The 25,072-nt window shown below is 38.1% G+C and overlaps 1 protein-coding gene across 3 annotated transcripts in view; it reads left to right on the forward strand.

The window, feature by feature from the left end:
- Nucleotides 1-25,072, forward strand: part of Trdmt1 (tRNA aspartic acid methyltransferase 1) — a 32,428-nt gene continuing 7,356 nt past the window's right edge. For all 3 annotated transcript variants that reach the window (XM_048461048.3, XM_085699062.2, XM_048461049.3), the window contains exons 1-9: nt 1-108; nt 11,576-11,685; nt 16,820-16,896; nt 18,782-18,853; nt 19,375-19,440; nt 19,716-19,785; nt 20,557-20,640; nt 21,870-22,213; nt 24,881-24,938. In XM_048461048.3, the coding sequence (XP_048317005.3) occupies nt 45-108; nt 11,576-11,685; nt 16,820-16,896; nt 18,782-18,853; nt 19,375-19,440; nt 19,716-19,785; nt 20,557-20,640; nt 21,870-22,213; nt 24,881-24,938 (945 nt within the window). In that variant the 5' untranslated portion in view covers nt 1-44. The remainder of the gene's footprint in view (nt 109-11,575; nt 11,686-16,819; nt 16,897-18,781; nt 18,854-19,374; nt 19,441-19,715; nt 19,786-20,556; nt 20,641-21,869; nt 22,214-24,880; nt 24,939-25,072) is intronic.

Here is a 25,072-nt window from a genome sequence, read left to right on the forward strand (position 1 = left end):
GACCGGTAGGCCTAGTTTCCAGGCTGCGGTCGCGGTGGCGAGGCATGGAGCCTCTGCGTGTCTTGGAGCTGTATAGTGGCATTGGTGGCATGCACCACGCGCTGCGAGGTGAGAGCGGACAGAAAACTTCTCATTGTTTCACTCGGGCCGCAGGTTCCGGCTCCCGCGCCGCCAAGGGGCGGAGGGCGGGGCGGGACCTGGTGGCAGCCGACCTCGGTTGCCCTGGAAACCACTTCACCGCCCGGCCCGCCCCTCAGGGCTGCGACTCCCCTATTCTGGCCCCAAGCTTTGTAGCCTAAGCAGGCTGGGCGCCCCAGAGTACTGTCTGTGAGGCGGGATCCTTGAGTCTGGGAAGTCAAATGAACCTAATTTGGTTCAGACAAAGTTAAGGAAAGAGGAGACCCCTTTGCTCAGGGCCAAAGCTCAAATTGTAGGCTGTCACTGAGCCTGGAGAAAGGCACGAAAACAGGAGTGGATGGGTTGGAGCAAGGCGATAACTACAATTCAAGCTAGAAATTTACAAGAATTAGTGTGTAGGGGAAGCGAAAAGGGGAGGGAGCATGGTTAAGTCCGTGGAAAGAAACGTGTCTTCTGCAGGCCCACACAGATGCCAGGGAACGGGGATCAAATTTTTCAATAGTGTGACTTTGGCTTTGCAGTTTCGAACCTGTTGCTTGGTTTTAAATGTGTGAAATAGGACTTCCAGAAAGAGACCTCGAAAATTAAAGCTAGAGTAAGGTGCCTGGCAAATTAGATTGCTGCCACTCTTGTTTTGAGGCTGTTTAATTTCTTTGTCCACTTTTTATGATACTAACTCAAAACCACTTACTTTGTGAACTCCATTGCCATGTACTGTATGCTAGGCACTTACGTAGTGAAAAACATTGGATGTGTGTATGTCTGTTCTGCTAACACAAATACAAAACAGAAACTTCTCTGCTCCCTTTTTCAGTACCACGACTTACAATAGACTAAGAAGCATCCAGTTTCTAGTGATTGAACTTGTACATGTTTTTCAACAACTATTGATTTTTAAATCTCTTCTAGGTTAGAAATATTGCATCTATCACTGCTTTTTTCTGGTCTTTACATTCATTTATCACTTTCAAATAAGTAAATTAGAGAAACTTGTTCTATTTGCTTTATTAATTTTGCAGGGCCGTATAGTGTTAGCATTTTCCCCTTGTCTTAAAATTTTTTGGTTGTGAGCCTAGACTTTAAAACGACTGAGCCATCTCTCCAGCCCATCTTGAAACTTTTAATTAACACAATTTTGAAAGCCACTTAGTACTTTATTATAAGCTACACATAACAATTACTTACATTTCGAACTTGCAGATTTCTCCTATCTCCCCCCAACACAATGTGCTTCAAATAGATCCTTGAGTGTAAATCTTGATTCTTTTTCTTAAAATGTGCTTATGAATTTTGGAATAATTCATCCAACAGTGAAGGTTAGAATCACAGATGTTTCTCATCTGGACTATGAGCTGTTTTCTGCCTACCCTGCTGTCCTCTTGTCTAGACTCAGTGGGCTCCATGTGCTTTCTGTGTTCCTTCACTTTTCTAAGTCCCGGACTTTTCTGTGATACCTTCCCTCTGTCCCCTTCTTAGATTAGTTAATATATGGCCTATTAAGAGATTCTTGCCCTGTTATCGAAAGTAAGTTTTCTACTTTCCCTCCATCTTTGGTTTGAGGTTTGCTTATAAAAGAGGTCATGATCATATTAATGCAAATAGGTTTTTTAGTGTTTATCTGTTTGAGGAACTTTGGTTTTAAGTTGGTCTGTAATGAAGTACACTTTGGTGTATTCTTGTATTTATGTATCTAATAAAGATTGATAGCAGTGACTGCAGACTTTTAGTTTTATTACATCAGGACCTGTACTGAGTCTGTAATAAGCCAGCTTAGTGGTAGAGCCAGTACCCGACTTGGGTCTATCAGATCTTTTAATCATTCTCTGTTTCTATCATTGATTCCATTTACTAACTTACTTGAAGAAGAGCAGTAGTAAGAATATTGAATGTTCATTTGTCTACTTCTTTTTTTTTTATTTGTCTACTTCTAGATAATGTTTGCAGTGGAACAATGGAATATTTTATTGTTGTAGTTATGTTTCTATACACATATATCACACACTATAAAATGTATCACTTTGTGTCTCAGTGTACAGTTCAACAACAGTAAGTATGTTTACAAAGTCACACAATTGTAACCAATATTAGTTTTTAGAACATTTTCAATATCCTAAACAGAAGGGTGCACCCACTTAAAAATATCTCTGCCCCCCCTTTCTCAAGTTATTGAAGTCTCCATTCTACTTCGGCCTTATGAACTGTCTATTCTAGGTACCTTATAAGTAGAACCATCTAACTATCCTATGATGTCTGGCTTATTTTAACACTTGTTGCAGTGTTTGCAAAGTTCAACAATCTTGTAATATGTGACAATGTCTCATTCCTTTTTTATAACTGAAAAATATATTGTTGTATATATAACAAGTTTGTTTATTTATTGTTAATAGATGCTTAAATGTTCCAGCCTATTTGTTATTGTGAATAATCTCTCTGAATATTGGTATATAAGTATCTGTTTGGATTCCTGCTTTGAATTCTCTTGAATATATACTTAAGAATGGACAAACCCCAAACATTCTCTGCTTCAGTATCTTCTCTCATAAAATGAGAACACCGTAATACCTCTATATCAAAAGGGAGTTGTAAGAGTATAAATTAATTTTTAAGAAATATTTATAGGTCTGGGAGTTGACTCAGGGAGCAAGAGCACTTGTTTCCCAAGCCACAGGACCTGAGTTTAAACCCAAGCACCCATGTAAAAAGCTAGCAGCTACAGCATTCCAAGGGGAAAGCAGGTGGATTCTAAGAGCTCACTGGTCAGATGGAAATGAAATCTGCTTCACTTAGAGACCTTGTCTTAAAGCGTTAGCATGGAAAACGGTGAAGGGAGATACTCAACATCCTGTTGTGATCTTTGTGTACATGAACACACACACACACACAAGGTATTTACACAGTACGTATGTAGCAAGTACTCAATACATATGGGCATGTTGCTCATGAATCATAAAGTTATAGAAAGTTATTATATATTGTTTAAAAAATGACCTGTGGAATAAATTGATAAATATTTGAAGTTGCCTGACTGTTGCAGGATGTTTGATCACACTGTGAGCCCTGAGATTGTTTTATTTATTGGGAAAACCTATTTCTAGTTATGATGTGACTCAGCCCTATCACACATGTTTAGTCAAAGAGCTTTCTGCTTGAATATTGTAAACAGGGTTAAATAAAGTCAACCATAAGTCAAGAGGCAGAGCAATTAACCAGTCGACAGGAAGTGAACATAAAATTATTAAGAAAAAAATATAGAGAGTTAGAGGGAGTCAGAAGGGCAGATAGAGAGACACAGGAAGTAGAAGGGAAGGACTATGAATTTGGGGATATTTGTTTGAGCCTGGAAGAGACAGAGCAGAATTGTAGGACAAAAACAGAGGAGGAAGGTCAGTCAGGTGGGTGCTTTCTCTACCTTTATGAGCTAGCAGGCTTTCACCCCAGCATCTGGCACCCAAGTATTTATTGGTAAAAAATCAAATGATTGAGATTTTGTTCAAAACAACACCTGGCCTTCCAGTGCTGTTTCTTTCTTTGAGAGATAAAATAATGACTTTATTTTGAAGTAAGATGAATAAAGGTTGATTCCATAATGCTTGTGTGAAAATTTAGAAGTTTTTTTTTTTTAAAGCTTTTCTGAGTGTGAATGCCCTTTCTGTGAGATGGACATGCATTGTGAGAATTGAGAAAAAGAGCATAAAGGTACTCAGTAAATGTTTTTCTCTTTTTTTCTCAGTTAACTGTTTTCACTAATAATAATTGTGCTAACTGTATAATATTTTATATTATAGAATTTGAAATGCTAAGTTACTATTGATGAAAATTGAATGCTTCCAAAAAGAATTAACTATTAAGCAAATAGAACTCAGAATGACAAATTGAAACAGGATTTTCAGAGGCTAGTTTTGGGAGATCTTTATGAGTGATACAATAATTGTTTATATATTATATATTGAATATGTTACACACACAAAGACATACACGGTTTGTGTGTGGCTGTGTGTGGCTGCTGGAAGAGGCTATTGGAGGTTGTTAGATTTCCTGGCACTGGAGTTACAGTTGGTTGTGAGCACAAAATGTAGGTGCTAGGAACTGAACTGAGGTCCCCTGGAAGAGTAGTAAGTGCTCTTAGTCACTGAGCCATCTCTCCAGACCCTATAGTTATATTTTATGTCAGTTTTGATAGTTAATTAGAGGTGGAATACTATTTTGTCCTCTCCTGTAGTTTTTATTGACTTCTACCTGAATGTGTCAAACATTGTGAAGTTATCGATTATTGAGAAGACATCAGCAAAGAGCATTGCAAATATCCTACAGTAGTGGAATGTTTACCAAATGGCTCTATTCCCTCAAAGCAAATTTACAGAAGATGCATTCACTTCATTGTTGAAGTCTGTAATCAGCTTCATCCCATGTATTTGTGTTACTTGTTCTCTAGTTACATAGCTTATTTCCTTTGAATTCTGCATGTGACCTTTAATTGATTCCGGTCTATAAAGAACTATAAAGAACTTTAACTTTTGTTTATTCTTTTCATTGATTCAGTGGAATCAAGTCATGCATTGAGTTACTGTTGTTTATGTATGTGTTCACAGCTTGAAAAGGTGTGTTTTGAGGAGTATCTTTTGTAGTTTATCTTTGATATTTTCCTTTTATTTCTCAGGCTCATAACAAAAAGACCATTGAGTTCTTTTATTCTGATATCAATATCAGAAAAGTTGATTTATTTGTTTACTTTGTACAGATTGTAAAACTAGTACATTTTCTGGGGTCATGGTGGGGCATGCCCCTTACCCCCACTTTCAGAATATGAGTCAGGGGGATGAATAGTTTAAGGCTAGCATGGGCTCCATGGTGAGAACATGGCTCTGAAATCAATTTAGACGTAATAAAACAAACAAACCAAGAAGTAGTTCATCCTCACTGTCTTTTAAAAAAAAAATTGAATAGTACCAAGAAGCAAAGATCCTATCTCCTGCAAATTTCATCACGAAGATAGCCACTGATAACATCTGCTGATTTCCCTGTTGTGATCTGAACAAACCGCCACATGGACTTCAACACTCAGGTCCTGACTCAACAGGATATTCTGTAATTAGCTTCGGCAGTGAGCAGAGTGCTTTTACTTTGTGTCAGTAGATGTGGATTGTGTTCCCATACATGCATCCAGTTTACATGTATATCTTTTCATACTTGCTCACAGTTTTCTTTAATACAAGTTTCCAGATACGTAGGCCTAAAGCCAGAAAAATTTGTGGACTGTAGAACTGAAAATATTACATGTTCCTTTAAAAATAGCAGAGATACCATTTCCAAATTGCCTTCTCTGTATTTATTGTATTTAGTATCAATATAGAGAAATAGAGTATTGAATTGCTCTGAATGAAGTTCCTGAAGTCCCTACTCCCATACTTGAAGAACCCTTCCTCCTTAACTCAGTTTAGGACACCTGGGAAATGTTGATTAAACGATGTAGTTTTGTTTGCAGACATGTAGCTAGCTGATTAATTAGGTTGTTGTGTTGATAGTGTCCTGCCTTTTAACCTGACATTTAAAATGCATTTCCTCGTAGGAGCAAAGATGCGTCTGTGTGCATTCACTTGAGTGGTTAGTAGAAATGTTTTCTGTAAATGACAAAACTAACCCCAAACTAGTTGGCATAAAAGTTTTAAACAAACTCTTTTAAGGCTGCCTCTAGTATTGAAGTAGAACTTGAAGCAGTGACCCAAATTGTGTCACCAGGAATTGATTTCTTTATTTATACATCTCAGTTTTATGCCATGTGGATTGGGTGCATGCTCAGCCATCCTGGATTTTTATGAGAGTGCTGGGGATTTGAATTCTAATCCTCAAAGTGTCAGAGCAAGCACTCACACCCAGTGAACCATCATCTCATGAGCTCCCCAGCCCTGGCCATGCAGTTTACAGTATAGTTGTTAGGAAAGCAAATAGACAACAACAGGGCAGGAATTTTCCTTTTGCACCAATTTTCTGCTTCTCACGGTGAATTTGGCACTGAGGTCTGGGTCCCAGAGTGGCAGTCATGAAAGATAATCTGATGCTCCACTCTCTTTCCCTAAACGCTCACTGAGCATTAGGCACAGAAAGTTTCATTAGAAGTCTTTTGTTTGGACTGTCTTCCTGAAAATTAGACAAAGTATGTCATATTCCGGGGGAAAGGCTTGCTTAACTCCTCCCTGTTGCCTCCTGTCAAGCCATAGCAAGGCCAAGAAAGTTTTGCTTTTCTCAGTGCTGTTCTGACATCAACAGTTTTTACTATCTGTAGTAGAGGTTAAAGCCTTCTAGTTACTATTGCAAAAACTTTCTGTTTATTGCTCTAAAATCTCTTTAAAATACTTCTGATATTTAGCTCTGAATAGTTAAAACTTAAATTTTCTCATTGGCCTAATTTTCTAGGTTTAGTAATGATAAAAATTAAACCGTCATCAACACTATGTGGTCTGTAACTTTTCAGATGAGTGCTAAGTGGCCAGTGGGGAGGGGGGGTTTATTACTTTCTGACTATCTCCTGTTGCTGGAGGTTTTATTGACTCTATTTCATTTATTTTTAATAGGAGCCCTTTATGGGAGCTGTTATATATATCCATTTCATTAGTGAGGAAATTGAAGTTTAGAGAGGATGAGTACATTTATTTCCCAACACTGTAGTTTGTGAGAGTTTCAACATGGATTTCTCTTCACTGTTTCCCCACTGTGGAGTGCTGACTCTGCCAGGACTTCTGAGCCTGGTGATTATAAACTTAGTATGGATGCCACCAACCAAACACAGCTGTTTACTTTTAAATTAAGATTGAGTTCGAGAGAAATTTAGTTCCTTAGTTGTGCTGGTCTTGGGCTAAATGCTTCATACCCACCCAGTGTGCATCATATCAGACCATGCAAATATGGAACGCCTGCATTGTAGCTCATCATAGAGTCCCTTTGGATAGAGGAGCTGTTTTAGAGTTTTACATTAACTCTTCATTCTAGCTACCTATATTTAGAAACAAAGTTTTTAGGGGAAGCACCTGCCTGGGAAGTCAAGACTCCTTAAGCCTAAGGGTGATGTGTCTGAGGCCTCAGGGTAGTGTCGGTGCTGTGTCGCACTCTATGGCCCTGACAGAAGTGACTCTTGCGTGTGCTTTCTGTGCTGATCTTCTGAGGAAAGCTCCAGGAGACAGGAAGGGGCTGTAGTGGCCGCCTCCTCACAGGAACACAACTTTAATTGGGCTTCCCCAAACACTTCCTGGAAAAGAATTTTTGTGCCTCAATTTCCTTTCTCAAGTTTCCCTCAAAATTCATTCCCTACTTTTTGAACTGTGTTCTCTTTTCTGATGTGACATCTTCGCTTTTTGTGCCTGTAGGCCCCTTATGTGTCCTTTTTATACAGTAACTTGTCATCTCTCTCTCCCATGCTGCTTCTTCAGATCTTCTGTCTTTCTATGTTTTGTTGGAAAATAATATTTCAGTTCTAAGATACAGTGTCAAGGGTATACTCAGATCTCAGCCCACACACATATCTTAGCATATTCCTGTGTGTCCTTCTGCTGTACCAAGTGGGATGTTGGTAGCAGGACTGTAAGGAGAGTTTGACCCAGAGTAAACATGGTTGTCAATTAGCTAAATGTGTAAGGCTTTCAGAGGAAGTAAAGTGCATCTGTGTGTGTGTGTGTGTGTGTGTGTGTGTGTGTGTGTGTGCACGCGCATGCGTGCACACCCGTATTGGGGAAACTTAGTCTTCATTTTATGCCTTGAAAGAATTTCTTAGAAGTGTCTAAACATGCAAACAACTTTTAAGAAAATCCAGGAAATATATTTGCTAATAGCAATAAAAACATTTTAAAGTGATTCTATTTATTTATTTTTTCATGTTTGTTTGTATTTATTTCTATATTTGGGGGTTTATGTGCCATGTGTTCGTTTGTGTGGGGCATCCTTCCTCTCCACGGTGTGGTCACCGGGATCAAGTCCGTGTTGTCAGGCTCAGCTGGCAGAGATGCCTTTACCTGTCTCAGTTGCCCCAGTTGGCAAATATTTTAAATTTAAAGCTTTTACAGGTCCACATCTGTAAAAGATGTTTTTATTCCATCTAGTGTTTTTATTCCGTTAAGTTGTCACTCTGAATGAAAGAATTGACCTCCCATATCCTCATCTGATCCACGACTTCACAACTAGAGGTCAGTGTTAACATGCTACCTGATTAAATGTCTCAGGTGTGAGTCTGAGGCCAGTTACATATTTACCCAACTTTTATGAGGGCCAGATCAGAAAGTAGATGAAAAAGAAGTTCCTAAGAACTATTTATTTCAGCATGAACTGCTTAATTCTACATTTGAATTTAAAAAGTATTGATATTTCTCCTGCGTAGTAACTATGTGTGAACAGTGTATCTGTTAGGCCAGAGTGAGAATGAACTTGCACCTTTTACGACCAGCTGAGTTCTTTCTTACAGCTTTTCCAGAAAAAGTAGAAAAACTTGCTATTCAAAGTAAACTTCAGTCCTCAGAAATGGAAACATGATGCCCTTGTCATTTCCATATAGATCTCGCCTTACAACGTTGACAACAGTGTGCATTGTGTTTCTCTAACCAGAATGTCTTACCTTCTTAAAAAACTGTGCTCCCTATTCGTAAATATGAAACCCAAAATAGTGACTGAAAAGTCATGGATTAAACCCATGCACAGCATTGGATCAAAGACCAGAAAGCACATCCCCCTCTACTTCCAAAACCCTGCTGGGTTCCTTTCCCAGTTCTTGCTCCTTTAAGAATAACTCTTGGATCCCAAGTGAGAGAGCTCACAGGGGCACAGTTCTAGAGCATTCTTTCCACTTTGACATTTTCAAAACTTCTCTCTGCTTCTCAAAGGTCTTTGGAGCCTGTGGATTTAAACTATTTTATTAGAGAATATTAAGATGACTTTCTTTGGAGTCCAGTTTTAGATGTTGCCATAAAATGATCAACTTGCTTTTTCCAATGTTATGAGTTTAATTTCTCCTTAGAAGCATACCTAAATGTTTGTTTTAAATACCTAAACAATACTTAAAAAATCAAGTTGAAGTTAGCATCAGAAATGTTTTAATACAGGATGAACATCCTAATAAAAACAGCAAACTGTGAAATACTCTAGAATCAAAGACTTTTTAATAATCATCTTGATACCACAAGTGGAAAATTCTACTCAATCTCATATAATTGATTGGAGTAAAAGAAATGCCCAGAAACCAAACATTTTATATAAAATTGGGGCCAGTGAGATGGTTCAGTAGTGACTCACTGAGTAAAGGGTTATACAACATAATAATCAAACAAATAAATAAATAATGATTTTTTAAATTAAAATGACCTCCAAGCTATGTGTACAAGGTTTATAGGCAGCAAATGAGTTTTGTATTTGTAATTGGGTCCTACCCTCATGCTGTCTTGCTATGTATATGCAAATATTCCAAGATCTGAAACATGCCTGGGTTTCAGATATCCTTCTTATGTGTATTTGCGTTTTTCTATCTTCATTAGACTCTGGTTTTATAACAGTTTAAACACTGTGCTTCGTCCATGAGAACACTGCATTTGCTCATTGACTTTCAAACTCCGTTCTCTTCTGAGAATTACTTTTCAGTTCATCAGGTTTTGGACCTCCACATGAAACACTCATTTGGCAGTAGCTTTTTGTCAGGTTTTATGTCCTCCGGACAAATAATACAAGAGCATAAAATTACTTATTGACTATGGTATGGATTCAGCACATGATTAGATTTTTCAGTCGACCTAAAGAAAAGATGAAAGTCATGCTGGCCTCCAGGCAGTCCTGCCTGCTTCTGTGGGGAGCTGCAAGCGGCCCGCACCGTGGAGACTGCAATCTATCTTATTTAGCAAAGTTGAATTCTGAGTTCTCATAGTGATTAGTGACTTACATTAGTAAGTTTCATGGTTTTTAAAATTAATCTGCATACCTTTTGGCTTAGAAACTTTTTTGTTTTAGGTTTTGAAGTCTCTCATGCTTTTAAACAAAGATATGATTTATAACCTCAAATATATCTTAAATCAAGAAACTAGTTATTAAATTTAAAGTCAGCCAGAGGCAGCTACCTGTGGTATTAAGTAGTCTAGTGCCCATGTGTAAGGCATGGAAGACTGTCCTTTTACACAGACAGGAAGTACCTGGGGACACCTGAGTGATTTGTGCCTACCTGACATAATATTCACGTGGAGACATTTAAGTCCCTGTTTTCTCCTGAGCCTCTCTTTTAGGATTCAGTGTAAGGCTGCAATGACCTTCTGAGCATGGGAGTCTTCCTCTGCCTTTTGTCCTGTGATCTGTGCAGCTGCTTGCTTTGTGAGTTCTAACTCCCTAGACCCTGGAAATGTCTGCGCCAAGTAAAGCTGCTTGGTAATCAAGAAAGGGCTAATAAAGAGAGCTGTTTGGATCTACTGGTAATCTTGTTGTGCTAACCAGTGATTTTCTCAAGTTTCAGATGCTTTTTATATTTAAAATTCCCCATGTTTTCTCCCGATTTTGGACAAGGTCTATACATAATTGATTTGTACATGGTTTGAGGTAACAGGATGATAGCCGTGAGGTATAACAACAGCTACACTTACAGAGTTCAAACTTTTAATTGCAACCAAAAATATGTTCAGATTCTTTGAATTTGAAGCTGTGTTGAGAATGTGTTTCCTTAGCAGCAAGGTGTACCTTAATCTGAGCCTCTCTTCCTCTCCAGTCTCTTAAGCTCTGTTAAAAATATGTGGTTTTAGGCTCTGAACCTTTTTCAATTGGACACTAATGAACTGACCTTATTTAAAAGTGAAACTCTAAGCATGGTGACTCTGTTGTGCGTAAGTTATATCTCAGTGAAGCTGTTATTACAAAATAAATATATATTAAAGGCATTTTCAGTGGTATTGTAATCAGCTTTTTTTTAATACAGGAAAGTGAGAACACATGCTCATTTATTTATAAAGTTCTGAATAATGGAACTTCCAGAGTGTATTATGTGTTCCTGTTTTTTATTTAACTTAGAAAACTGTGTTTGGCATAAACATGTGACTTAATGAGAAAAGAAAGCTATCTCCTTAGACAACCTAAGAAAGTTGAAGTTAAGCTAGGCGGTGGTGGCACACGCCTTTTATCTGAGCACTTGGGAGGCAGAGGCAGGTGGATCTCTATGAGTTTGAGGCCAGCCTGCTCTACAGAGCAAATTCCAGGACAGGCTCCAAAAGAAAAGGAAAAGAAAGCAAAAGAAAGTTGAAGTCTTACTCTCGGCACTCAGCATGCTGCCAGAGAGAAAAACTGGACGTTGTGCTGAAAGACTCCACTTCCTGCCTGTTCCTCTTGCCTGGTTCTTTGCTATGGGCTGAGATCAGGCTGGGGGAGAAAGTCAACACACTGCTGGATTCTTTATCATGGGCTGATATTGAAGATATTCCTTTTATCATTACAGAAAGCTGTATCCCCGCACACGTGGTGGCTGCTATTGATGTGAATACTGTTGCTAATGAAGTATACAAGCATAATTTTCCTCACACACATTTACTGGCAAAGACTATTGAAGTGAGTATATATTATTATTTTAATATCAGTAAAAATGCATATTACTAACAATTTCTAAATACTGCTTTCTGGTGGCTTAATTGGAAAATAAGTCATGCAAATAAAATTTTAGGAGAAGAATGAATGTTTTAAATTCTATCAAAGAAAGTAAATTATTTAAAACACTCAAAGAGTGAAGTCACTATTTGGTCTCTGAAAGAAAAGATTGGCATGAACACAACAGGAGTGGAGATAGCAAACTGTAATGGTCACATTCAGTTCCTAGCTCTGTAATACAGCACGTGGTAACAATAAGGAAGGGTTCCTTGGCTATTACTTTTTGAATGCTCATTAACAAACTTGTCAGAGTTAATATACTTCACCAATCATGGACTCTGTTTTGAAACGAATATGAGCAGTAGATGACCAAAACAAAATTAACTCAATAGTAAGTATTTTTGGAGATTTTGTCTTATAATGCTTTGGTTGGACTTTTTTTTTTTCTTTCTTGTCTTTTGCTTATCTCCTATGGTTCCCAATTTTTGTTTATGTCAGTTTGTGTGTATTTCTTATGCTTTTTCTTTCTTTTCTTTCTGCATGTTTGTTCTATTTTATTCTGTTTTTTCTTTTTTTAAAAGAACTTTTATTATTGGCCTGCTTGTTTTCTAAAGAAAAAGAAGGTATATAATTGAATGGGGAGGAAGGTGGGGAGGATCTGGGAGGAGATAAGGAAGGGAAACCATAATCAGAATAAACTGTATGAAAAATGTTTTTTAATAAAAATAAATAAGAACACCTTGTTTCTTTCCTATTGTTTGTTTGTGTGTTTGTAAAAGAGAGACATTGTGCATACAGCGGCACATGCGTGCATTTGTGTGTATGTGCGTGTGTGTAGGTCAAGGGACAACTTGGAGGTATTGATTTTCTATTTGCACCATGTGGTTTCTGAGAATTGAACGTCAGGCTTGGGGGCGAGTACGCTCCTTTACCCATTTTCTTCCTGTGGAAGACTAGCAACAGCAAGTGTCTGCTGATGTGTGAGTGTTCTCACTGAGACACTGATGGATGTAATGTAAGATTTATTAAAGTTCTTTGCGAAACTTCCGTTATCTCATAACTTTGCAGATAATTGTCACACAGCCCAGTAATTTCATTCTGAGTTGTTTATCCACAGGGCAGCAAAAGTAAACCCAACAGAGCCCAATATTTCTTACTGTGAAATATTGAAAAATAAGGCCTCAACTTCTTATTGTAGAAATTTTACATGCAAAATTCTCCTGAAGCTGTCAGTTATGCACAGTAATAGGGCATCCATGTGAAGTGTGCAGTTTATTACTTAGCTACATTTGTTTTCTGTATGAAACTTATTTGTTCAGAATGGATATAACAAATATTTTCTCTAATTCTATAGCCTGCCTTTTTATTTCTTTAGCTATTCCTGTCAAAGAGCAGAAGTTATAGTTGTAGAAATTTTTTTCCTGCACAGAAATTTTTTCAGTGTATTTGGTGAAATCTTTTCATTTTCAAAATTTTTCTATTTTTTCCCCTAGATTTGTAGATTTGGGTTTTACATTTGGAACTATGATCCATTCACACTTACTTTTTTGCATACAGTATGTAGAATGGGCTAAATTTTTTTACCATAAGGGAATGTAAAATCTATCATTTGCTGAAGGTAGTCTTTTAGTCAGTTCCCGTGACATGTTATAAGGAACAGATCACATATTTATGGGTGCATCTTTGGGCCCTTTTCTCAGTAGGACGAATATATCAGTTCTTACTTCAATAACCCAAGGCTTTGATAGTGGTAGTTTTTAATACATACTAAATTCAGGCAATGTAAATTCTGTTGGATTATTGCCATACTTACCTAGGTTCTCTACTTGGTATAAGTGACTCTTGATCTTACGTAAAATCTGGAAATTATATCTTCTTAGTAACTGTTCTCTCCTTGGTAGATGTTCTTTGTTCCATCTTATGGTGTCGTGACTGCTGTGTGCACAGACTGACCCCAGAGGTTCAGTGAGGCAGCTGTGCAGATAATGTGTGCTTCCTTCATCCTGTGACACATTCTAGTCACCCTGACCTCTTTCTTGTCTCTCCTCCACTGTTTAGATTACTTGGTTCTGTTTGGGAGTTGCCTCCCTTCACTGCTGTCTAGAAATAATTACTTAGCAGAAGCTGTGGCAGTCGTTAAGATCCTACTTTAATTTTTCAGTCTCTTCCCTGCAGTGGTATCCTGCTCTAACTGAAGTCTACTACATGCTAACAACAGTAGCTCTTACATTTAATACAGCTTTCTAGGGCTTCTAAGGTTGTTTTGGCTTTTTTAAAAATGAAGGTAAAGTTGTTAGAAGTTAAACTCTTAAAGAATTTCATTGTAGTCGTCCACTGCCAAGATCTTTCAACCTTTCTATCCCCTCTTCTAAGATGACCTCCAACCCTTGGGAGTGCACATATGCACACACGTGCGAGTGAGGGGGGAGGAGACAAAGGTCTCACTTAAGGCTGAGCACACCATAGTCTTTTATTTGTCACTTTAGCAGGGTAGGAGTAGCAGGTCCTCACCCAAGGCCCATCGTCTGTCTAGATACGGATTATTGGCCCTGACTACAGTGCAAGGTATGATAATAACTAATAAGGTGCCTGTCATAAGCTTCATGGCCAACCAGAATCAGTTTAGCCTTCTCATCATGAAGGTAGCAGAATAAACACATTCAGAACAAGAATACCCAAAATATGTAATTCTGAGTTGAATGTACAGACTTCGGTAAATTTAGGTTTCATAATTTCTGTGAGATAGCAAATGGCAGCACTGGTTATTATCTTATTAAAAACTTTTATTACAAAATCAAATTTAATATAAATATTTTAAAGTAGATGTAACCAAACATAATCTGAATCAACAAATTCTTAACTTTCAACAATTTAATATCCTGTCTGTTCTACTCTTTAAGAGAAATGATGAGAAATTGTGTGTATTTGAACCTATTGCAATCCTCAGATATATACTAATAGAAGCTTAAGGAATTCAAACTTTAATTATATTTCTTTGCTAGTTTTAATAGATATGGTAAATCATTATATATGCACAGTCTATAAAATTATTGGAAACAAGAAAAGGGGCTGGGAGAGCAATTCTAGCTCACTCACATTCTTACTTTGTGTGAGCCTGCTGGGCAGGGACAAAGCACATCGCCATGCCATACAGTAGATGCCCAAACTCACTCCAGTGGCTTCGTGCTCTCCCACCACTGTTTTTCAACCAGTTTACTCTTTGCCTCTATGGTTTGACTTTTCCAGTTAACATATGCAGGTGAGGTCATAAAGTATCAGCCAGAATCTAACTTAAGAGAAAACCCTGGTTTACCTTGTGTCTCCATGGATCAGCACATGGGGGCTGTGTCCTGCTTAAGGTATGAGGACAGGGTGAGTGGGAGACCAAGAAGTGGAAGAGTGCTTGGTACAGAGAGAGAGAGGGGCGGGGAGGAAATTCTTCCAGTCTACTCCTCCTCTCTCTAGCAGACACTAGCAGGTGACTTGTGACAGGCATTGTCAGATGGAGAGAGGAAGTCATTTAGGACGGCGAATGCTGTGGAAGGGGGGCAGTAATTGGAGTGCAAGAGCACGACTGTCCACGGTGGCAAGATCGCGACAGCAGCTCCCTTCGGAGACTGGATATGGTCTTGGCTGTGCACCAGGCCAGTCCTGAGGAAGACAACTTTTTCCACAAAGCCTGCCAGAAAAGTCTTCGTTATCATCTCTGGTCAGGCTGAGATATTACACAGGTTCATAACCAGTGGCAGAATTCCTTTATCAAAAAGCTGTAGATAAAACCAAAGAATTTAGCTAGCAAGTGAGAAATTCCTAATGACTAGTGTGTAAATGTCATGAGCAGACTCCTCACTGGGCTTGCTCATTGTTGTATACAACAATGCCTGCCATGTAAATGCTACTCGGAAATAGTAATGGATTGATTTATAAAAATTGCTAAATGAACTAACATACTGTGCATATAAAGTGGCAGAGAAATGCCATGAAATGCTGATAAAGGATGGAAGGTGGTCAGAGCTGACAGTAGATAGATGACTAAATGGTAACTGATGCATGAAATTCGTTCACAGGGCAGGGCAGGGTAAGGACTAGCCAGCGTAAGCTTTCACTGTTTATCAGTTCTACCCTACAAGATAGGAATACCATTGTCTTACGAGTACAGACTCCATAGTTACAAACAAAACATAAACAGGTTGATGAAAACTTATCTGAAGGATGCTCACAGTGGACCCAAAGTGAGCTTTCTCTTAGAAATGCAGCAGTGTCAAAAGTAAGGATTGTCTTGATAGAATTAATGAGATCATGCTGGAAAAGAGGAAAACTGTGTCTGAGAGTATTCATAAAATTTGGTGTTTTTTACTGAACATTTTAATCTCTTGTAATAAAATTCAAAAATATGAGCACATCTCAAGATTCATATGTTATTTCCTGGCCTTATACATGTCACTAACTTTTCATTCAGTGGCAACAGCTGACATGTTCCCAATTTCATTCACCCTTCATAGAATCCAGAGCATAAACTTTCCCAATTTATCAAAATACTTATGCTTGTTAGAGATTTGTTATAATTACTAGGGAGGTTGTGATACTGGGCTATTCTTTTTATATTTCTGGCCAAGAGTGCTTGATGAGAATTGGCAGTGTTTCTCATTGTTGTACATATATGTGGGTTTTATATGCATGTGTAAATGGAGCCGATTAGGGGTCATTTTAATTAATCTTGTCCTATTACTATTACTCTGCTAAATTGACATAATACTAAGCTGACCGTTCTGGCTATTCATTACATCACACCTTGGAAACAGAGAAGCACATTGATAGATGGATGCTTAAAGATTCCCCAGCCCTTTGCCAAATCTGGTTACTTACAAAATAAAGTTCTACTTGGTCAAGTCCAAAAACAGCAGTGTTACACCTGAGACCTAAAGGGACAGGTGTTGTGGAGGAAGCCAGTGTTTTCCTGACAAGATTGCGTTGGGAAATCAGTGTAAAGCACGGTGTTAGGTAAACCTACGATGTCTGATTCCTTAGTTCTAATTGTTTAGTACTTCCTCTTTTCATTCTGTGCATGTTTTCTTTCTTCCAAATGTTCATTCCTTAGGGTATTTCACTGGAAGAGTTTGACAAGCTATCTTTCAATATGATTTTAATGAGCCCTCCATGTCAGCCATTCACAAGGTATGTATAATAAATATTTTCTATTAAGGAAGAGTTTGTGTGGATTGAGGATATAGCTCAGTGGCAAATACTTGCCTAGCATGTAGGAGGCCCTGTGTTCAAATCATGACACACACGCATACATCCCTCACCACAAATAGGAAAAGAAAGGGGAGAGACAGCAGAAGGGAAGAGGGGAAGCATGAAGATCTTTGAAGACCCTCGCTGCACGTTCACAGCTTTACAGTACTTTGTAAATGTATCCTTCCCTGCACTCATATTGTAATCCAGCACCAAGCATAGGAATTGACAGTGACAGTCAGAAGAGCAAGATAATTTGTTCAGTAGTAAATGTCTAATACTGTGTTATAGGTATATCTAAGGTACATTTATTTTTGTTTCAAATTACCATAATTCCTATAAACTGTTGAGCATTCAGAGCCAATTCTTATCAGTGAAACTGAATTTTCCTCAGAAATATTTCATTTGTAAATTACTTATGTAAAAAATTGAAAGCCAGTTTAGCATATATTTGCAAATTGTGTATTTCTCAAAATTAACATGATAATTTAGATTTTTCATAGCCACATTATAATTTCTAATTTCAGATTTATTCAGTAATTGTTAACAATGTGTCTCGAGGAATTGTGTCTTAAACCAAATTTATTTTCTGTAATAAGATATATTATTTTTAAGTAGCAATATTAATAGAGTCTTAATCTTACTATTATTTTGTAGGTGAGAAACTGAGGCATAGAAAGTTTAGCTTTCCCATGACTATACAGATAGACAAAGGTCAGAACCATTGTTTCTTAATCATTGATATATTTTGTATTAATATGGCTGGCTGAAGTGTTATATGTAATACATATTTTGATTTAGATGAATAATCTTGTGCTGTAACATCTTTGAACTTGAGGAAGCTTGTCTCCCTGAGGGTTCTTGTGCCCGGATGCCATGTAGTGTGTCTGATGTTGTAGTTCCTGATCTTTGGAGTTTATAATTGAAAAGAATGGCTCATAAATTAGTGTTACATAACAGTGACATTTGGTGCTGTAAGAGCCCTGCAAGACCACGAGAGCACTGAGGAGAAAGTGGCGTGGGTCAAGCCCAGAGAGGGGAATTCTTCCAGAGTTTCGATTCGAGCTGTGAGGAAGCGGGGTGGGAGTTTATTGGAGAAGGCAGAGGACCCTCCATGGGAAGGTGGCTTTAAGCACGTGGGGGCCTGTGGCCTAGTGTGCACAGAGCAGAAGTCAGCCCAAGGACATGTACTGCTGCAGTGACCCAGGGTCTTCCCTCCTGCCATCTTCCCTGTAGGTTAGCCTAACTCTTTCTGCTGCAGCCCCGATTTCATAGTTGATATCTGAGCTCTGGGTGGAAAGGGAAAGAATATAGAACTGAAGATTTCTGAGGACTCTGTTTAAGACCAGTTTAGTCTCCAGTCTTTAATCTCAGACCCGCTGATAGACTGATAGAGATGTCACGTAGCTTAGGATCATGGAAACCCTGACCCTCTGGTCCTGTTTTCCATACCCCATCCTGGTGTTCCTTTCTACTTGAACCTTGGCCATGCTGTGAACTTTGTCCACTGTGTTTGCTAGCCCAGTGCTGCCTGATTCCATGTGCTGACCCTAGGTTGTCTAAACCCTGAGATCAAGGGTCTGTTTACACCGGGACAAGATTATCTCAGTGTCCCTTCTTGTCCAGTCTGCTTAAATGGCGGTTATCACCAATGTCGTCTACTGGGATCACCACCTACCCAACCAACTTGTTTTCCTTTCTTTTCGGTTTTGTTCCTTGGGGTAAAGATCAACTTATTTGAATTCTTTTAACTGACTAAATCTTTTTGGTATCATTATGTAAAATTTTTGATAAACTTCTTTTGTGTTTTCTTTGCTCTTTTTAGAATTGGCCTACAGGGGGATATGACTGATCCAAGGACAAATAGCTTCTTGTACATTCTAGATATTCTCCCAAGGTAATTTAGATTTTTGCAATTTTACCTTAAATTTAAAGCTATGAGTATTGGAAGAATGTAATGCTTGTCATTCTGTAGAGATTAGGGGTTGCCACATGCCCCCTTCTTCTGTCACAGTTAATAAAATGACAACAAATGTTTTAGAATTGCATACTTGCCTCCATAGTGAGTGACGGAGCTGTCAGGAGCCAGCTTACCTTCGCTCCTGCTACTCATTCATTCTAGTCATGCAGATGTTGCCGGTGCCGGTGATCGCTGCCATTGGGCTGAATGGCAGCCCTGGGAGTCATGCAGAAGCCCGTGAGAGCCAGATTATGAGCTATGCTTCAGTGAAAGTTAGCTCTTCAAGTGTGAACTTTTTCAAGTATAGAATGTCTTGGGAAAAATGAATAAAATAGGGTTTAAAATTCATTTTTTTAAAATCTAGAAAGTTACTTAAGCCTCCATTTCTTACAAGTTGTGATTTTCTTTTTACTTCTTTGTAATAAAATATTTGTATTTCTATTTGTTTTGGTTTGTAGATTGCAGAAATTACCCAAGTATATTCTTCTAGAAAATGTTAAAGGTTTTGAAGTATCATCTACAAGGTAAAGCGTGTATTTGTCTTGCACATGTCTTAGACTTGGGGGAGAAGAGAGACAGAGAACTGTGATCAGGGTATAATATATGAGAGAAGATTAAAAATATTTGCTATATTGAAAAATAAATTAAAAACAAAATGCAATTTCTCAGGTAATGACTTGGGAGACTTGTCTCTAAATGGCTTTAGTAGAGTTGGGTTTTTCTTGCTGATGAAGTGTTATGTGTGTTGTTATATAAGGATGCCATGTCTAAGCAAGAGCTGGGTCTTTTCTCTTTCCAGAGAGCTGCTGATACAAACAATGGAAGCCTGTGGTTTTCAGTATCAAGAGTTTCTGTTATCTCCTTCCTCTGTAGGTATCACAATTGCAAACCCTTAGATGAGTGATCATTTAAGGACTTCCCCGCCCCAGGGAATTTAATGTAATAAACAATATAGATCTATTTTTAATATTTCATATGAGTGTTAAATTGACTCAGACATGACTATTAATTTCTGAAGAACACAGTTCATGCTTGTTGATTTACCTGTACATAAAATAGGTTCATTTAATATCATGCATCTTTCTTTTTGGAAAATAAACGATTGTAGGTTTTGAAAATAAATGGAGTTTTACATGTTTGAATTAGGTGTCTTGTGTAGTCCAAGATTGAAAGCAAAGTGGACATATTATTTATAATTCCTTGTTGTTAAATGACATTAGATTGCAAGCACTGTTTTCATTTCATGTAAGAAATCAAAGCACTTGCTATTTGAAAGATTGATGTTGTAAGTGTTGCTGTGTTTGCCATTCCTTTTAGTTTCTTAACATCGTTAGCTATATTATATAGCTCTTTGTGCACAGATGAAAAGAAAACCTAGTTTAAAAACTAAATATATATGTTGTCAGGACTTGCAGTGTAACTGATCTCTTTAACTGTATTTCTGATCATTGCTTCTTCTAGAGTATAGTAAATCCTCCTCTTTAAAAGTAAAAGTAAGAATAGAAGAAGTCTTCCAAAAACTCAGTAGCTATATTTGCTCTGGCACAAATAAGGGGCATATCTGTCTGCATCTTGATGCTGAAGTTGCTATAAATCTCCCAAATTTCATATGGTAACTAGCCTTTCTGTTTTGCTTGCAGCTTGGTATTCCAAACTCGAGGCTACGATATTTTCTCATTGCAAAGCGTCAGTCAGAGCCTTTACCTTTTCAGGTCCCTGGTCAGGTATTGTTGCTGCTGCTGCTATTACTGTTTACTCGTGAGTGAATCTCAGTCTGCCAGTTTCTTCTCAGTACCTACTTAGGCTTCTGTGCCTGTAGAGTTTAAAATACAGGTCTTCTTTATATCCGTTTCCAGGCCTCTGCTTCTCCTGGTGTTTACTTTTATCTCTCTTCTCTCTTTGGTTTACTTTTCACTAAGCTAAATAGAACTAAAGCTCACAAAGGCTTTGTAAGTTTGAAAATTATCATTAGCATTGTTATCCTTGTCTCCCCCATAACTTCCAGGACCACTGACTTTTGCATTTGTCAGTTTCTCTTCCACTTAAAGCCTTTGATTACTTCTGCTAAAATATAGTGTGCGGTCTTTAAAATGGCCTCTTTAAACATATTTATTGTACTTTCCCTGATGCCAATTTTATTTATCTTAATTGGTTAAAATGTAGTAATCATTAGTATAAGCTAACATCAAATTTTCAACTACTAAGTTGAGATTCTTGGTAAGTAATTTTATGTTTTCATAAGAAATGAGGAAAGATAACAGAGTTGCAGTGGCTCAGAGTTTTCCACATAACCATCCCCAGTACAGCTCGGAAGCCAGTGGTCTGCTGTGAAGACGGTCATCATTTTGACTCTCCAGTGACAGATGTTCTTTCTGTTTGGGTGGTTCAGAAACAACGTGAAAAGTGTATTAAGGAAGACTTACATTAGAAATTCCTTGAGTATTTTTCTCAGTTGTAAAATAGAAGTTTATATGAGATTATGAGTTACTATATCAAATCATCCACAGTGCCCACCGCACCCCCATGGGACGTGAATATTCTCAGTGAAAAGCACTGTGAGTTTGTTTTCTAATTGAGGATGTTGCAGCATTTCCTTTTTAATGGAGGAGTTTGGTAATCTTCAGTTCTCTGCACATTTTCCAATGTCAACATTGCTTTTTAAACTTCTTTCCCCCTTGTGCTGCTGTTTATATTTTGTGAGCTTTTCCATTAATAAGCACACCAAACAGGAATTCCGTGAAATAAATCCTCTGCAGCTCTCTTTCTGTATGGCTGTATGACTAATAACTTCTGACAACAGCTCATGTAAATACAAGCAGATCACTATGTTTATCTGTTTAATGTCAACCTTATAAAGACTAAAAAGATTTCCAAGTGTTCAGTTAATATTATTGATTTGTCTCTTATTTTAAATAAAACTTTTGACAGTTTTTATTTTCTAATTTAATGCCAGATACTGATGGAGTTTCCTACAAGTGCAACTATGCAGCCACAAAACTGTTCAGTAGTTGCAGAAAATAAACTACGAGAGGAGAGTCCTGAACCAAGCACCTGCTTTGGTAGCAGCAGCACACAGCGTTCAGGAAAAGATACCATTCTTTTTAAGCTTGAAACCGCAGAAGAAATGGACAGGAAGCACCAGCAGGACAGCGACCTCTCTGTGCAGATGCTGAAAGAGTTTCTTGAAGATGATGACCCAAGCCAGTACCTTTTACCACCAAAGTTATTGCTGCGATATGCTCTTCTATTGGATATCGTGAGGCCCACGTCCAGGAGGTCCATGTGCTTTACCAAAGGGTAAGTTTGAAAGTGATTCCCTCTGTGCTCTATCTAAAGTAATCATGTTTCATAGCTAGTCTTTTAGTTCTCAGAGCAAGAACTGTTTGATAAAATGTTTCTCTTAGACTGACTTTTTTCCTAATTGCCAGTAGAGCATGCGTGAACATTCCTCGCACAGAACATTCTGTACACCACCCACAGAGTGTTCGTGGAAGACAAGGCCATTTGCGAATGACCTTTGTATAGCTTCAATACTTGTCTTAGCATGATTTCTGCAGTTTGTGCATTGGTAACATTACATTTCTTTCTCTGAGACACATCAAACCTCAAGAGTGATGTCTATTACTATATTGAAAGAAATTATGTTTTACTTTAAGGAAATAAAATTGAATCATCCAGTTACAATTTAAAATTTACTTGGATTTTTAAATAGATAATGAATTCTCATGTTCCAAAATTCAAAAGTTACTGATATTATAAAACTCCCTATGTCATCTGTCTCTTGGCCATCTGTTGTATTTTGCCAGCCTGTGGTATCAATATACTATATGGCCTTCCAAAGGTGTTGCTATTAATATTGCTTCCTGGCATGAACATAAAATACTTCTCACCATGGCAACAATACCCCTACTACAAATGCTCCAGCCCCAAACTGAAGCATGATTCCACCGAAGTTCACTCTTGAGAACCAATGAGTTTATTGGGCTTCCTTCCAGAGCACAGAGGAGGGGTTACCTAAAGGGGTGCAAGTACTCCTGACTCCCAACAGGCTGCATCTGGGAAGCCTTTAACAGTAAGGATCATGGCTTGCCTGCATCTGCGCAGATCGAGGTCCTTTATCTAGTCTTCCCTGGCTATGTACTCGAGTTCTTCCCGACGCCATCAGCAATGAAGGCAGAGTTGCACAGCACATTGGTAGGGAGCAGTGGATACTCAGGTGACATCTGTGACCCTTCCCACCCTTCTACGAGGAACAAAACAGTCAACAGGCCTAGCTGGGGCACTCTTTTCTTACGAGGGCAGAGGTGAATTTCCAAAATGGTGGCTGCTGGCTTAGAGGAGAGCCACTCATAATCTTCTCTGGATATTATTGCCATGGAATATAAGAATGCCTTGGATGTTCATGGTGAAAGAGGAGTGTAATTTGTTTTGTTAGTTACCTACAGTTGAACATTTAGTGTTTTATTTTGGGTTGTTCCCTGACTTACGATAATTTTTTTGACAATTTTTAAAAAACAGGGTGATGGGGGAAATTGATTAGGAAAAAAGTTAAAAATGCTGTCTCTGTTTGGTGCACGCCCCTCAGCTTCACTCTCTGTGATGTGACAATTCCGACCGTCTTCTTGCCCGCTAGTTGTTAGGCTGGGGAAAGGCGCTGCTGTCCTATAGGCACATAGACTCGGGCTGACTTTATGGTCTGCTGCTGTGTTCCAGGAGGACTCAACTGTTGTCCATTACCAGGGCCAATAGGTTCTGGTTAAGACTCTCATAAAATAATACTTACCAGTTTGTAATAAAAGCAACCTTGGTGCTCTTTTATAATAGAGATGACGTAAAGGAAGCCTCACTGTGACACTTCTGCGTCTTCTGCTAAAGATGGCGGTGCACACGTCTAAACGTGCAGCACATATGAGGAGACAGAGGGAAACAGTTACTCTTCCCTGATGTACTTCTCTAGTTTATACTTTAAATTGTCCTTACTGTGAAAAGAGAGTGCTCGTGATGGAAAGCCAACTTGTCAACAACAGAAAAATAATACTATCCCTTTCATTTCTGAAGTATTTTATACTTCTTATGTAATTTTAAACTAATTCTTAAATGAAGATGCTAATAAGAGAAAAATGGGTGAATGAGAGTTAAACTCAGGTTCTTGTGCTATTAGGGAGCCAAAGATTTTGAATGCTGAAAAGAAATTATAATTCGGGCATTATAAAATAATAGTAACATATTTTCATCTATACATTTGGTTTAATGTGACAGGGACCTTTGTAATATAGTGTGTACTTTCTAACAAGGAACATTGCAGATATGACAATTGATACAAAAATGCTAATACAGTGTCCAGTGGTATCTATACAACTCAACTGCCATGTTTAGTTTTCAGAGAAGTTTAAATAGAATTATTTCTTATTCTATTTTAAATTAAAAAGCATATTTGTATGATACTAAGATGTTTTAGAAGAATATGAATTTATGTCATTCGAGAAATATTTTATCATGTAAAAATATTTTTAGAAAGAGATCTCGGGCTAGTCCACTGTTTTTAATAAGCATAAGGACCAGAATTGGAACCCCAGAACACATGTGAAATATAGCTAGGCGTGGTGGCATGGATATGCGAACTCAGCTCTGAAGAGTGAGACCAGCACATCCCTGGGCCTTGCTGGATGGCCAGCTTAACTTATTTGGTGTGTTTGATGCCAGGGAGAGAGCCTGTCTGCAAAAAACATTGGGTTGTCCTTGAGGCATGACACCCAGTGTTGTCCTCAGGCCTTCACACACACGCATGTACATGCACACCTATATATACATAAGCAGTCACACAGACGCACACATACACACACACAGAGAGAGAGAGAGAGAGAGAGAGAGAGAGAGAGAGAGAGAGAGAGAGAGAGAAAGGGAGGGAGGGAGGGAGAGAGAGATTTGGCATTAAAATATGTATTATTCATGTGAATTTTTCAGGTATGGAAGCTACATTGAAGGGACAGGCTCAGTGTTACAGACTGCAGAGGATGTTCAGGTACCATGTATGTTTTTAAATTTAAACTTTCTATTCAGTAATATTATCTTTAATATTTAAGAATATTAAAATACTTGAAATGTTCAGCTAACACGTTTTATTTTCTGTGGTGTGATTCTTTTACTTACTGATTT

This window comes from Myodes glareolus, chromosome 14 (assembly GCF_982192425.1).
Source record: "Myodes glareolus chromosome 14, mMyoGla1.1, whole genome shotgun sequence".
In the NCBI taxonomy this organism is placed as follows: Eukaryota; Metazoa; Chordata; class Mammalia; order Rodentia; family Cricetidae; genus Myodes; species Myodes glareolus.